Source organism: Sylvia atricapilla, chromosome 2 (genome assembly GCF_009819655.1).
Source record: "Sylvia atricapilla isolate bSylAtr1 chromosome 2, bSylAtr1.pri, whole genome shotgun sequence".
In the NCBI taxonomy this organism is placed as follows: domain Eukaryota; kingdom Metazoa; phylum Chordata; class Aves; order Passeriformes; family Sylviidae; genus Sylvia; species Sylvia atricapilla.
This window is the reverse complement of record NC_089141.1, coordinates 48761015-48776163: the sequence shown is the minus strand read 5'-3', so window position 1 is coordinate 48776163 and position 15149 is coordinate 48761015. Positions and strand designations below refer to the sequence as shown.

The window sequence follows — 15149 nt, the reverse complement described above, 5'->3', positions numbered from 1 at the left end:
GAACACAATTCTATTTTTTACCCTCTATTTCCTGTTATAAAACCAGATAAAAACTGATGAGAAAGCAAGGTTTTTATGTGTCTCTTTTACTCTGCTTACAGCCAAATGAAAAAAAAAATCAATAAAAAGTTTCCTGCTACAGAATTAACAAAATATTTACTTTGAAATAAATAAAACACTTTTCTACCAGCCATTCAGTTGAATAATTACTTTCACTTAGATGTCTCTAACTGACAGTACTGCCTCCAGTTAGTATTTGAATCAGAGATCAAAACTGACAGTGACAGATTCTTCCATTTTTATCAAAAGACAAAACCCTTCTGCTGAAAATTATCAGTAGAAATCAGAAACTTGTTAAGTGAAATGGACTTAGTGTTGTATAAAACAGTTCTAGTGTATTGATAAAAGTTGCTCTTTAGCTGCAGCCATCTCTCTGGCTTGGGGGATGGGATCTTTAAATTAGTGGTGCACTTTAAGTGCCCTTTTCTATAAATTATATTATTATTGTGTCCTCCTCACTCTGCAAAGCACATGCAAATGAAATGTAAACTTTTCCTGACATTTTATCTTTTTTTTTTTTTATTTTTTTTTTATTCAGTCAGATTGCTTCCCTAAACTATAGAAAGACCTTTCTCAAGAGAGTCTCATCTAATTCCAGGGCATGTAAGACATTCATTTTTCGCAAAGGCAAGCATCTGATATAGCATGCTGTAGCACAAAAGGAGTAAGTTAAAATGCCAAAAAATATTTCCAGGGAAAGGGAAGTCAAAATATAGTGATATATGTCCTGTCACTTAAAGGCCACAGCCATCTTGTTCTAGTTTCTGATGACATGATGCTATAAGTGATAAAGGCAATTACAAACTTAGGAACTATATGCTCATCCTGTTATCTCTCAACATGCAGAGAGTGTTCAAACATTTTTTTTTGCTAGAAATCAATGCATTGCTTAGCATGTGGTGCTCTTCCTATACCAACTTTCAACCTATAAGTGAAGTTACTGATATATTTGGTAATAATTTCTGAAGCTGAAAGAAGGAATATTAAAACAAATGGGTGTGACAGAAGACTTCTGGGAGAGGTGTTATTTAAAGGATACTTACTGCTGTTTGGATTGTCACCTATGATGTGGTGTCGGCCACTCCAGTACCAAAGCAGCAATGTAGCATCCCGAGACCCAGACACGATGTAGCAATCACCCCCGATGTAGGACTCTGACCGGGCAAGGCAAGTCACGACATCCCAGTGGCCAAACACAATCTGAGTTAATTTTCCTGGTGGGAATGCAAAATCATACAAATTCAGTTTTCTAAGGTACTTGCAGCATTTAGAAATCATTAACTATATAATTAGCATTCAGTTCAAATGTAACTTTTGTCTCATGTCCTGTAATTAAAGTTCAGTAAATGCTACAAGAAGATTAAAAAAAAAATCACAAAGATTAAACTTCTTTTTCCCACCTTTTCTTTTCATTCATATTGAAGGCTGTGGTCTGGGTCAATCCATAGTCTAACCCTTATCTCTGAAAATCAAGGCAGTGCTGCAGTCACTGAATATTAAGTGGAGTTATGGGTCTATCAGTATTTAAGCAATGGCATTAAAACAGCACTTATGAATTTCATGAGTGATATGCATAAGACTGCACACGAACTTTTCCATAATTGTGCTACATTATTATGTTAAAAATGTGTATTTGTTCTATGTTCATGTCAAACTAAGGTTCCCTATGATTATCACCTCCTCCTTTCTATTATTACAATTAGTTTTTAACTACATGCTGAGTGATATTAGGCTAAGTAATCAGACAAGGCAACAAAACATTGGCTCCTGTAGCAGGATATTCAATCTAATTCCTTACTATAGGAAATAAATAGAACTAGAAATAATAGAGCCATGAAAATATTGTAAGAAAAATTTTGGTTGATCCTTTAGATATGATAAATTTCCTGAAAATAACTATGTTATTCAAATGTTACTATTAATAAAACTGTATTCCATTTCCTTTTACATCCTTTATCTTCCATTAAGAAAATCTTAAAGTTGTCATGCTGAAACAATAATGAAGGATTTTATAAGCTGCTATCATTTGTTGGAGTGTAAGCACAAGTATTAGATATGGTATCATTAAGACAACAGTCTTTGTCCACTTTGTGACCCAGAGGAACCAGAGAGCTGTATTTGAGGTCACCTGTTTCTGTGGAATAAACCCGAAAGCTCTTGTCCCAGAAGCCACAGATGAGAATGTAGCGATTATCTGCCGTGACCACGAAGCAATGCGCGTTGATCTGGATGCTCTGATCCACAAGGTCTGTGATCTGACGTTTGTTCACACCAGAGTTATTGGCTGTAACAAAATGCAAAACACATTTTACATGTAAGCCATTCCAACACCTTCCTGTCATCCATTTACAGGAGAAAATGAATACATTTAACTTTCAATGAACTGTGAATTTGTTGTTGAGTAAGCATTTTGAATATGAACATTTAGAGCTGTCTATATGGGTGTCAGAAACACAAAATTATTGTGAGATTTCTAGTTCCCCTTTGAATAAGAGATAAGATTTTACAGGAGATGACAATTTCTTATAAGCTGCCTGATGCACTGCATAATATGTGGTAATAATTTTAGTGCTCTGCAGAAGCAGTCCCCCAAACCAACCTAAACCAGAGGAAAGTGGCGGAAGTCCATACAAAATACGAAAACAATATTAACAATACTGTAGAGAGCCAATCCTTGCTGGTTGGTATCTCTTCTACAGAAAACAGCCTGTCCTGTGGCCTTGACAACTCCTTGACAACTCCTCCAGATGCTTAATCAGATTAAAGACATAAGGATTCAACCAATGAATGAGGGAAGACCTCATTGTGGTTATCAGCATCCTCACAAGGGGAAGCAGAGGAGCAGGTACTGATTTCTTTACTCTTGTGACCAGGGACAGGACTCAAGGAAAAGGAATGAAGCTGAGTTAGGGAATGTTTGCATTGGATATCAGGAAAATGCTTTTTACCCAGAAGGTGGCTGGGACTGGAACAGGCTTCCCAGGGCAGTGGTCACAGCACCAAGCCTGACAGAGTTCAGGAAGAGTTTGGACAATGCTTTCAGGCACATGGTGTGACTCTTGGGGGAGGTCCTGCACAGGACCAGGAGTTGGACTTGATGTTTCTGAGGGGTCCCTTCCAACTAAGCATATTTTATGATTCTATGAATCTATTCAAACCTGATGTAATTTTCCAGTACAGGAAAAGTCAGTCTTATCATCTGCTCCTCAAGCAGGGACTCAGACCATGGACTGTAGTTTAAAAAGAGGCAATGACGCCTAGAATCTCCCTCGGACACAGGGAAAAGGAGTGGTTCATGCAGAATCCCACCAACCCAACTGCCAAAAGGAGTTGTTTAGAAAGATACCAGTGACTGGGAGTCCTCAGCTAATGTGCTCTGCCCTCCCTGTGGCACATAAGACAAGATATGGCAACACCATAAAAGTGTGTTCCATTTCTATATTAACTTTCTGAAAGTTGAGTATATAATCTAAGTTAATTTTATCCACTACATTCAGAGAAGAAGACATTTTTTCACGTGACTAGTCACCTCACACTGTCCAAGCACTAGAGCACTAGAGGAGAGTCTGTCTTTCTACAGTAGTTATGGAAGGAATCTTGACAACTAACTTCAGTTACTGGTAGTAAGGGAGCTAAAAATCACTCTGAGAAATATGTTTCTCCTAGCATAAGAACACATACAATAATCTGATTAATGCAGATAATCATCTGATTTTTCTTTATTTTTTGCCATTCTACTTAAACTGCTCACAACTGCATGAAATAAGAGATTCGGCCAACCACTCTTGCTCCATTCTATTTTAAAATTGCTTGTGGAAGTTAATATCATGTTTACATACATTCATGAACATTCAGAGAACTAGACCCTCTATGTCCACCAGCTGAAAGAGAATAAATAGCAAATAACTCAAATTTGCAGAACAGATGGGTGTAATAGTTATGCCTTGGCTTATGAGAGAAAAAAACTAAAGAGAAAATCACTGTCATATTAGATCAAATGAAGCACAGAGAATGAGAAAGTAGTGTCTCAGTCTCCTGAGATACTTCTAGGTAAATCTTTTGAACATGAAAAAAGACACAGACAAAAAAGGAACTTTATATCTGGCTATGTTTATTTTGTTTTTCTCAACAATGCTGCAAACTTGCCCCTAAGAGACTTCCCTATCTGCAATTTCTGTTGCAAATTACTGAACTCCCTCCTCCCCCCCAAATCAAATAAGTGCAACTAATGAAAATTTATGATTTTAGGAAGTCCTGCAATCTGAAAATTTTAGCAGATGCTATTTTTCAAATAATTCACTTTCTCAAAAACTCAGGATTTAAAAAATGCTTTCATTTTAAATTCTCTTTTCATTATTAAATTAGTATTGTCAACTAAATCCAAATAATAAAGTGAATGAAAATAAATGGAACTGAATCTGCACTGATAAACATAGTGCTGATTGTAAAAAAAAATACATGCTAACTCCACAGGACCCTCACGTTTTATTTACTAATGTGACCTGATAAGAGAACAGAATAATAATAGATATGGGCTGACAATGTAACTGACTTAATTGGTTGTTTCTTAAATACCAGTTGCTGGTGATGTTAATAACAAATAGCAGTCACGTAATTCATTCAGCATCAATAGTGCTTTTAGTTCTCCAGGACTGACAAGAATAAATATTTTCCTATTTTCTGTGTTAAATGAAGCATAATATACACATATAGCTTAATCAATAATTCCCAAAAATGCCAATTTCAAATATATTGCTACATTTTCATCTTGACATACCAATCAATGGATCCATTTCAATTGGAAGATGATGGGCTTGATCCAAAGAATATCCTGGGGCTCCCCGAAGGCCTACACATGAAAAGAAGAATAAAAAAAAATAGAAACCTTTTGACAGGACTTTTCTAGGTTTAAAAGTTTATTAATGGATTACTATATATTTCTAGAGATTAAATTTTTTACTATTTGATTTACTAATATTTTAAGATGTCTTCCTCTGTGCTACACGAATATGCGTTTGTTAATTCTTCCTTTATTCAAAAGTAACTAAAAATGTAGAAGTGTCAGCTTCATCACAACTTTTGCAGCCACACACATTCACTAAATAACTCATTTAAAGTAGTATAAGAGATTTTTTTTCTTACTTTTGAGCAGAGATCTTAGCACAGAAAATAAAGTTAATTAGATTAAACATTGTTATGAGTTTCTTACATATGGAAACCTGTATGTGACAGAAACTTGGACCTTTTCATGGATTTATTTAGAATTTTTAGATGTAAAACTGCAGGCTACAGTATATGTGCCACAATTATTCCTGTTAATTCTATTTTGAGCAGTCCTTAAGATATTCAAATGTGCATCAGGGGCTGCGAGTTTAGTGTTATCTGCTCTCATGCACAGATAGCATTGCTTTGCCTCTTCTGGTTATATACCTTCCCTGGTACATAAATCAAATAGTCACTACTGAAAAGACAATTTTTGCCACATTGCTCTATAATAGGACATACAGATTTTAAAAGGATAAAGTCCATTTTCTACTACTGCAATAGACAACTGGAAGAGCTAAATGAAAAGCTAGCTCTGGGATCTTCAGAAAGACACCGCTCTGAGAACTTCTCTTCTTTCTGTCTCGTCTTTCAAAACCCAAGCAGTTGGGACAGATCTTTAGTGACATATATTCATTTACTTCTGAGATGTCTCTGTAAAAGCCTCTTGCTGTTTATTAATTCCAAAGCTCTACATATATTCTACAACAAGTGGTCTGTGCATACATTTCTGTAGATAAACACATCCTTTATAATAGAGTTATGCTTTATTAAAATAATATTATGGCAATAATAGGAAATTGATACCCTGTCCTGGATTAGTCTCCTGCAAAATAAGCAATATTGCCAATCAGGAGGTAAAAGTTAAGAAAATCTTTACAATGAGGTTTGATTCACTAAACAGTTTTATTTTCCTCTCTATTATAATATATTTAGAAAGTTGTTGCCTTTTTTTTTTTTTTTTTTTTTTTTCCCTCAGTTTAGACCAAAGGTTTACAAATGGTGTGGAATTTAATTTATGGTTGGTTCATGCCTTGAATTCTGAATGTTTGCAACATGACTTACGCTTTACGAGAGTATAAAGGAAAACTTAAAACCTTACTGCCATGTGTGTCATGAAGACCAACAAAGCTTCAGCTAAACCAAAGGACTTCAAATGAAAGTTTTCGAGGAAACCCTTGAACTCCAGCATACTGCAATATTAATGAGATTAATTCCTTCTCAGTAAAGTATGGGTAGGAATTTTGGTTTCTCTTGACTTGACAATCTGAACGAGAAAGGGCTACTCCAGAACTCAATAAGCTTCCTCAAATAGAGGAAACATGAATGATGATGGGTATAGGGTATTTGGACAGAATCCCTGAAAAACCAAGGGAAAATAATTAGGAATTAGCCAATCAATGTTAGTCAAAGGTGTATTAGAACAGCATAGTTTCTGCACTTCTGAATCATTCCTGACATTGGAATCTTCCATTGAGGACATTGTCACAAAATATTTCAAAAATCTTATGGAGTTTTTTCTCCCTCTAAATTTTTTACCTTTTGTTTTAAAGAAGTGGGAGAAAATATTTTTTACATGTAATGTAGTTGCACCTGATGGAATATTATAAATGTTTCCATATATTGCAGCATAAGGGCTATCACTGCAGGAAACTACCTGAGAAAATTAAACCTGTTTGTTCCCTCATGTACCTCATGGCTCCACCACCTATTTAGCAATGCCTGGAACAGCCTCAGCACCTGCATGCCCAGCTGACATGGACAGTCTTAGTGACAATATGGAGAGACGAGCAGAGTGGCTGGAAGGGAATTTTGGGATGGCCCTGATGGATGGGCTTTTGTGAGGGAATGAGGAAACTTCTCCTCAGAATTGTTCAGTGTCTGGCTGCTTAGGCTTGCTTAGAGTCCCATATAATCCAGGAGTGACCCAGGAAAAGGCTTATGGCAAGATCCTGAAATCTCTCTCAAGCAGCAGATAGGGATGTACACTCGCTAGTGTGCCAGTATGTATTCCTTAAACCTGGGACATATTAATATTTGCTGTGTTGAGAGCAACAGCACTCTCCTGAAAAGCATTATATCAAAGACTGATCCTGAAGTGACCACAAATCGATTGGCTGCCATGGTGATGTGCTGCTGTTCAGGATAGTGTTTCTAGGAACGACACCAGAGAAAACAGAAGCTGTAATTATTTGACATAAACCAGTAGAAACAGTAAATTTTGGTGCACAGGCAGGCAAATGAGCTAAATTTCACTCAAAATTCAAGGCTGCATTTTTAAGGTGCTCACATTTGAATGAAAGGTGCCTGGGAGGACCTACCTACTGTGTTGTGCCACCGATTGACTGCGAACAGCCTGCTGCAAGTGACGGTCACCACGGCAGGGATGGTCAGGTGGGGCAGCGTGTTGGCTGCCACGTGTGTGACAGGGGAATTTGACGGGAACTTCAGCACCATGATGACATCCTGCTGCATCTGATCTTTAAACATGAGGGGGCTCTGTGGAAGGAAACACTGTTGAGTAGAAAGGAGAAGAGAGCAGAAGAAAACAGAAGGGATAACACAATTAGTGAGGAGGTCTGAGGGAAAACGAGGTTAAAAAAGAGCAGGCAAGCATGTGCACATACAGGGAAAACAACACTACCTGTGCATCTACTCTAGTGATGGCGGAGAGCAAGATCACAAGCTATTATTGGGACATTACATGAGGATAAATAGAGAATAGGTATGGCAGGGGTTATCATTATAGAGTACAAAATTACCATTAGCATTAATTAGCACACAGTAAAATGTAAAATTATTCAGTAGTTAATACGCATAAAATAGAGATATTTCTTAATGAGTTAATCAATTAATAAGTAATAAATATTGATTCTCTAAACCACAACAGTTGAAAAAAGAAATTTTAAGAGTGACTCAAAAACTCACAGATATTTTTCTCTATTAATTCCTCCCTCATATGAAATACAGCACTTCTAAACATAGACAATTTAATTCTATGTAAAGCATATGCTTATTAGGGAATGTGTAACCTAATAAGGTTATAATAATCTAAGCCTGTTTCCTGATTCTACAAATGACACACTTGTTTGTACACGGACAAGGATAGCTATTGAGTACTCATTTTAAGGTGGGTTTTTTTCAGCCACTCTTATAACAAAATCAACTATTTCTGAAAGGTCAAATATTCTTTTCTGCTTATTGCCTTGAAATATTAAAAATATATTATGCATATCTTAAGAATGTAAAATAAATATTACCTAAGTTTGACTTGTACACACTTAAAATAATACAGCAACCACTTCTAGATCAATTTCCACTTTCACAGTGTACATCTAGACAAACAGATTTCCTTACAGACAGATAAAATGATTGAAACTACTGCATTTATTACTGTTAATTTAGAAAGCTTTAAAAAATTTAGCTCTAAGCATTTTATCAAAGGCACTTGGGCCACAGAAATCTGTCTTGTTCAGTCTGGCTATTTCATATGATTCTTTGCAGAAGCATAGAGAAGAACGTGATGGAAATGAATTTTGGAGTTTGAATTGAAACTCAAAATATACATCTCATTCTCCCGGGGGAATGGGCGGGAGGATTCCAGCATGATTTGAACTCCAATACTTCATATTTGTCAAGCAGACATTGTTCATAAATCAGCCCCTAACAATGCATCCTTTAAAACAAAACAACATACTCATTCTAAGGAAAGCCTGCAGCCATTCCCACTATTTGCAGAAACAAGAATGCAAATATGTATTTATCAAGTTTATATTTTTTAAGATGGGGCCTTCTCATACCAAATTAGTAAGGAAAATTCAGGCCTATATGAAGCTAAAGCTAGTCACCTAGCTCTGCTCCTTGCTCTGCTAGAGCCCTGTGATTTGCTGCTACCCAAAGCAAGTATGGCTGCATGGGCAACGAGGGCCATTAACAGTGTCGCTTTAACGAGTACTTTATGACCTACAAGGAATCCTAAGGTTCAAAGGGAATGCATTCCCAGCCAGCAGTCATGTCTCACCAGGTGCATGGCAGAGCTCCGAGGTGGATGGGGCTCAATGAGCAACTGGGATGGCGTCTGTCCAAAGTTCTGTATCTGTGCCTCCATGGCCTGCGGGCAAAAGAGAGGGACTGTCAGGAGCAATATGCATCAAGGAGAGAGGTCAACACACTGTGTGACAATGCAGGCATATCCCAAGTCAGCCATGAAAAAAGTCCAGAAAATTCACCCGGTGCTCTTCTCCCAGGCTGCAGACTCATCCAAGTGTTAGTATTTTGTAGACAAGCTTTGCTTCTCCTTTCAAGCATGCTTCAGTTAACCAACTAACCATTCTCATCTCCAGTAACTGGCATTATACGTGGAAATGTTAACCTGTGAGGACATGCAGTTCAGGTCTTGAGAGAGCTTTTGGGGATTTTTGCACTAAAAAAACCATATATACCTTAATAAAGTCCTTTGTAAGGAGGAAAGTATGAGGATCTCTAATAAAATAAGCCTCTGGAATCTTAAATGGGAGGAAAGAAAAGAAAACTGAGAAATAAAATTTACGTATGAAATACACTAATAAACAAAAAGTACTATTTCAACAACATTAGTAGGTGAAAACAAAAAAAATACCAGGAACAAATCATGTCAGGCACATTAAGACTAATCTAGAAATCTTTCCAATTTGCATACATTCACAGAATATTTATTTCATCCTTAATTTTATTGCATTTTTTCATGGGCTTTCGGGCTTCACAGGTTAGAAATGAAAACTTTGCAATTTAAATGCATTCTTTAAGACAAGTCTAATTTCAGAATAAATTTTGGCTACTTCTATAAGCAACGGAATACACATATATACTGAAATACTTCTACTCAAACTGTTCATTCAAACAAAAATGTATCTAAGATATATTCTTTAAAACTTTGACAAAATATTGTTACTTGTAGAAACAATACTGTTAGAGAATATTCCTTATTTTTCAGACAGGTATTACTTTATTTGACCTTGTAAAATCAAGAATAAAGCATTCATAGAAAACTAAACTGTCAGATTTTGAAATGCACAGTGCATTATGTACCTATATATATACCGTAGCCTGAACTACTGACCCTTAATATTTTTCTTGTGAGCTTTATGAATTTTTCATTGGCTACACAGAATTAACGTGAAAACCCACCAAAAACATTACTATCTTGGTAAATTTTGTCATTCTTTCAGACATAAAACAGTAAGAAGCACCATAAATACTTCAGGATAGAGCAGAATCGTTTTAATGTACATATTTTTTCATTCCTACAAGGCAATCTGTGCCTTCCTCCGCTTCACAGCATAGATGTAAAAACAGATGTCAGAGAGAGATTTCCTAACAGGTCACTGATGTCCACCACTCTTAATGCCCTAGACTGACAGGTATATAATGGAATACCACAAACAAACATTTGTTGAAAAAGAAACTGAATGCAAAGTCCAGTCAAGCAGCAGAAGGATGTTTAATGGATTGCAGCCCCAGAACATTTGATGCTGTAATTATACCAGTACAGGTGATTTCTTATTTATTGACAAATTCAGAGTGAACTTCAGCCTTCAAGGCACAGATTGTTTCTTGGGAACTTGTGAGCATCTCAGGTTTTATTAACATCATTTAATAATTAATTTAAAATAAAAAAATTACTTTTATACAAAACCAACACATTTTTGTGGGCATATGTGTATGTATATATGTGTAAATGCCCATAGAGCAGCTATCTATATGTAACATGCAAGCAGTATCTCTTTACACAATGTGAAAATACGCTCACTCGTGCGGCCATTTTTTATACAGGAATACAAAATTCACTTCAAGTCACATAAAGATAGTATTTCCTATTGCACTCAGTACTTCAGAACTGATTTGCCAGGTGAGAAGAAGGGAAAGGAATTATATGTGTTTGTGAATTTCATTTTCAAAATTGTAATTACTAATATTAACAATATCAGTATATATCAGCATAATATACCCTCCCACACGTATCTGTTAATACTTTCAGAAAAGTAATTTCCATTTGGGGGGGGGGTGTCAAATAATTATCAAGGTTAATTTAATTCTAATTTTTGAAAGAATTCTGTGTTGAAATAAGAGTGTGAATTGTATTTGGCAGCAAAAATGAAAAAAAACCCCGATCTTCCTCTCCTACCCTCTATAGTGATCCCTTAAATGATACTTATGTTCTCTCACAGGAGCACTGAAATGAATTATTAATTTTTTTTCAATGCAGTCCAGTTCTAATTTATGCATTTACTTTCACGTTGTCCAGTCTTGGCAAATTCTGATTGTCTGTAAATTCTGTACAAATATATTTTACTGTCTTTCCCTCTCAGTTCAAATAGATTTATGGAGGCAATAGAGGAGGAGAAAGAGAAGCAGAATACAATAATAAACTCACATGAATTTTTCAGATTATGAGGAATGGACACTCAAAATGTAATGATCAAAAGCAGCTGCTATTTTACAGCTGAAGATGTGCTGGTAAATGCTCATATACTCTATGCTCCCATAATGTTAAAACATTTAAGTTAATGTCAAGTCCTTTTGTAACCAGAACAAATGCAGAACCAAGACCTTGATATTCAGGGAATATTGAATATTTTTGCTGTGCCTCACCCCATGGATGGTAATGTTATCCTTTTCAGTCAAAATACCATTTGTAAAACTGACACCTCTTAGAGGCATTAAAGAAAGTGAACAATGTTTATTGAAAAATACCCATAACATTCAGCTACTGCACTGACTACAGTCTGCACAGCACCACTGCTGTGCACAGCTACCGCTGGTATTGCTCTCTGGAGCTCACAGTACTCACAAAGGACAGAAAAACCTTGTCAAAACTTAACACAGAAGATAAACATAAGCACACAGAGATAAAGTAACTGGCCCAAGGGTATTCCTAATGCTGCCTCCTATCAGATAGCTTGACATGAAATGAAAAGCAGGTACAAAGCAGATCTGTGAATAATAATGTAGTACATTGATTTGTTTACAAAGGAATTCTGGCTGTATCTAAAACTAATCTGAAAACTGGTAAGTGTATACCATGATTTTTCTTAAGCTGTAAATCATCAAACTTTAGATTTATTTAATGGTCCTAAACATTTCATTCCAATTAATCATTCCTTTTCTCCCATCAGATCTTGAGTATTGTATGCAAAGTGCAACACCACTCCCTGAGACACACATTCTAGATAATTTAACACAAATTTTAATAAAATCAAGTTTATTCTTTATTAAGTTTATTCTTTATTTCACCTTCAAATAGCCTTCATGCAGAAACAATATAAGATTGGAATTCAATGGCTGCCAGATTTAGAGCTTTCAGAACAGCAAAATGGCAACTATATTAGTTTTCTCTTCCTTAATAAGGTGTTGCAGAAAAGCTATTTAGTGAGCTGATTTGAGATTCCCTACTGTTTTTAATACACATAAAATGAGATTTTCACTCCAGACACTTCAGGGAGTATCTGCTAGGATATGATCATATATTCAGAAAAATAAAATGGCTCTTAGCATATTATTTGATAATAATAGGTCAGAATGAGGAAAAAAATCTGCAAACTTGCTGGCAATTCCAAGTTTAAAATTACTTGATCTTACACAAGCTAATTTATACACTTAAACAAAACACAACATCATAGGACTTAATAACAGTCATTTAAAAGTGATTTAAAGAAATATCTATTATATATTTGCATGCATTTTGATCAAGAAATCAATATATCAGATAATCAAATCTTATGAATAATACAATGATCAATATCCTCAATGTATTTTGCTCAAAGAAAGTGATTTATCGATTTCCAATTTTTATGCTTAAAGGCAGACTGCCCATTCACAAGGACACTGGGATGCTGCCCTGGACCCTGTAGGATGAGGCCTCAGTGTCATTTTCCCATGGAATGAAGAGTTCAATATATCTGCTTTGCACATTATGCAGTCTACTGAAGTATCTGTTTATTTCTTAAATTCTACTTCAAATAAATACAAGTATGTTACTAAAAAATATCCATGCACTCTGTTTCTTTAGGTGTAAGAATTACTTTTAGAGGTCAAAGGCAATGCCTCCACCAGGAAGAAGTAGAACAACAGAAACAGAGATGCACAGCAAAAGAGTTGCAAAGAGCTGCAAAGAGAAGAGAAAAGGGAAGAGAGGAGATAAGATTCTTTTCACTTAAAAGAGACTTTCAATGATTACCCTGATCAACACCTGGCTGCTGACCAAAAGCTAAAGCATGTTGTTAAGGGCACTGTCCAAAAGCCTGTTAAACACTCACAGGCTGCGGACATCAACTGTGTCTCTATTAAGCCTGTACCACTGTTTGATTAACCTCTGAGTAAAGAACTGCTTCTTATTGTCCAGTCCATATTTTCCCACGTGCAGCTTTGAACTATTCACATGCTCTGTCACTGTATAGCAAGGAGAAGAAGCATGTTCCTCTCGAGGAAGCCCTGCTGAATACGTATCCACAGCAGGGTGTTCCCACCAGGCTGGCTCCACCAGAAGCTGTAGACCCCAACAGTGACAGAGCTCTGCCAGCTGTACCCCTGGAACATTCAGCTCCTGTGGCTTGGGAGCCAATTCACACACTCCAGAGCTTCTCTGGAGCTTGAATGAAAGTGTAGCAAATAGGGGTGGTTGGCATATTCATTTCAGAAGCACAGTCCTAATCTAAATGCAAAAGCTAGAACTGACTCATCTGAAACATCGCAGAAATTACGGTTTTGTTTGCTTGCTGACACACATTTGCAAAAAGGATAAGCCATGAAGCAGTTTATACTTTTTCTCTAAAAAGGTTCTTTAGAACTGCAGATAAAATCACCAAGGAAGATACTAAGTCTGTTTCATTTGTAAAATCCTCTTTGCTGAGAGAGATGCCTGGTAATTTCCCTAACACAAGAAATATAAAAGCATGAGCACTTTTACTATAAATCATGAAGGGAAGAAAGAAGAAATTCCTAAATATCAGAATGTTCTGCAAATAGGAATCATATCAAATAAAATCATATATCATATCATATCAAATCATATTTTTATTCTTATGTGAAGTACCCTTGTTTTATCTGATTGTCACAATGATCAGTAAACTTTGTAAAATTTTTATCATTCTCTATGTTTTTAATTATTCTTTTTTAACACGTTCAGGCTTCTTAGTAGTAATTCCCATAATCCTGGTGTGTTTTATTCTTTGTTACCACCTTGAAATTTTTCTATAATCCATTTTCTCCTGTGCATGGGAACTAAATCCAATGAAGAGTGAAAATCTGTAGGCATTTGAGAAATATGCACCACTACAATAGTCATCCAAACACTGCCATTTCTGAAAGTTTATTTCATTTTCACATCCAAGTAAACATAGGAATCCTTTATGTACTCTCCCTCCTGTGCAGCCAGCACACTCAACAGCCCCCAAGCACTGTCTTCTTCAGAGCAAATGAGATTGACAGCCCTTTGGTGGGTAACATAAACAGCTTGAAGTGTTTTTGTTTTGTACGAGTGGTGTGAGATATTGCTTTTTTCTTTGCATCTACAGATGTTAAGCAGCACCAATATCTTCAGGATTTTTGATAAGTTGATTAAGAATATTGAATTCCATTTTATTACTGTATGTTTGAAGGAAAGAAGTGCTGTAGTTTAAACACGAGCAATGACTCAACTGCTCTGGAGGCTTCAATACAGTCAGTTATTTAATCAGGATACTCAAGGGACTGAAAGATGGGCACTGAAATGGATTTTCTCCACAGGTCACTACTTTATTAATTTAACAATGGAGAAGGGGCATCCTTAAGCTCATTCCTCTCACAGGAGGTATTTCACTGGATCCTGTGTGCAATTAAATGGCTCCCTAGCAGAATACCAACAGCTCAAAGCTGATCTTCAGCTTCCCCCAAAGCTGTCCAGCCCTTGAACTTCTCGTTCCTCTGTGAAAGGAGAGAGTGCTACGAAAGGAATGGGAATGTGAAAGGTAAGATCTCCTTTACAGGATGAGTCACATCAGTGATCTTGTTTGTCTCAGGGAGCACTGCCT

General features: G+C 36.2%; 1 protein-coding gene across 1 annotated transcript in view; it reads right to left on the bottom strand.

Annotated features, from left to right (window-relative positions):
- Positions 1–15149, bottom strand: part of NBEA (neurobeachin) — a 456143-nt gene that overhangs the window by 15706 nt on the left and 425288 nt on the right. The window contains exons 50-54 of the mRNA XM_066313167.1: positions 9125–9214; positions 7425–7617; positions 4838–4909; positions 2189–2344; positions 1104–1274 (exon numbers count right to left, since the gene is read on the bottom strand). Of these exons, the coding sequence (XP_066169264.1) occupies positions 1104–1274; positions 2189–2344; positions 4838–4909; positions 7425–7617; positions 9125–9214 (682 nt within the window). The remainder of the gene's footprint in view (positions 1–1103; positions 1275–2188; positions 2345–4837; positions 4910–7424; positions 7618–9124; positions 9215–15149) is intronic.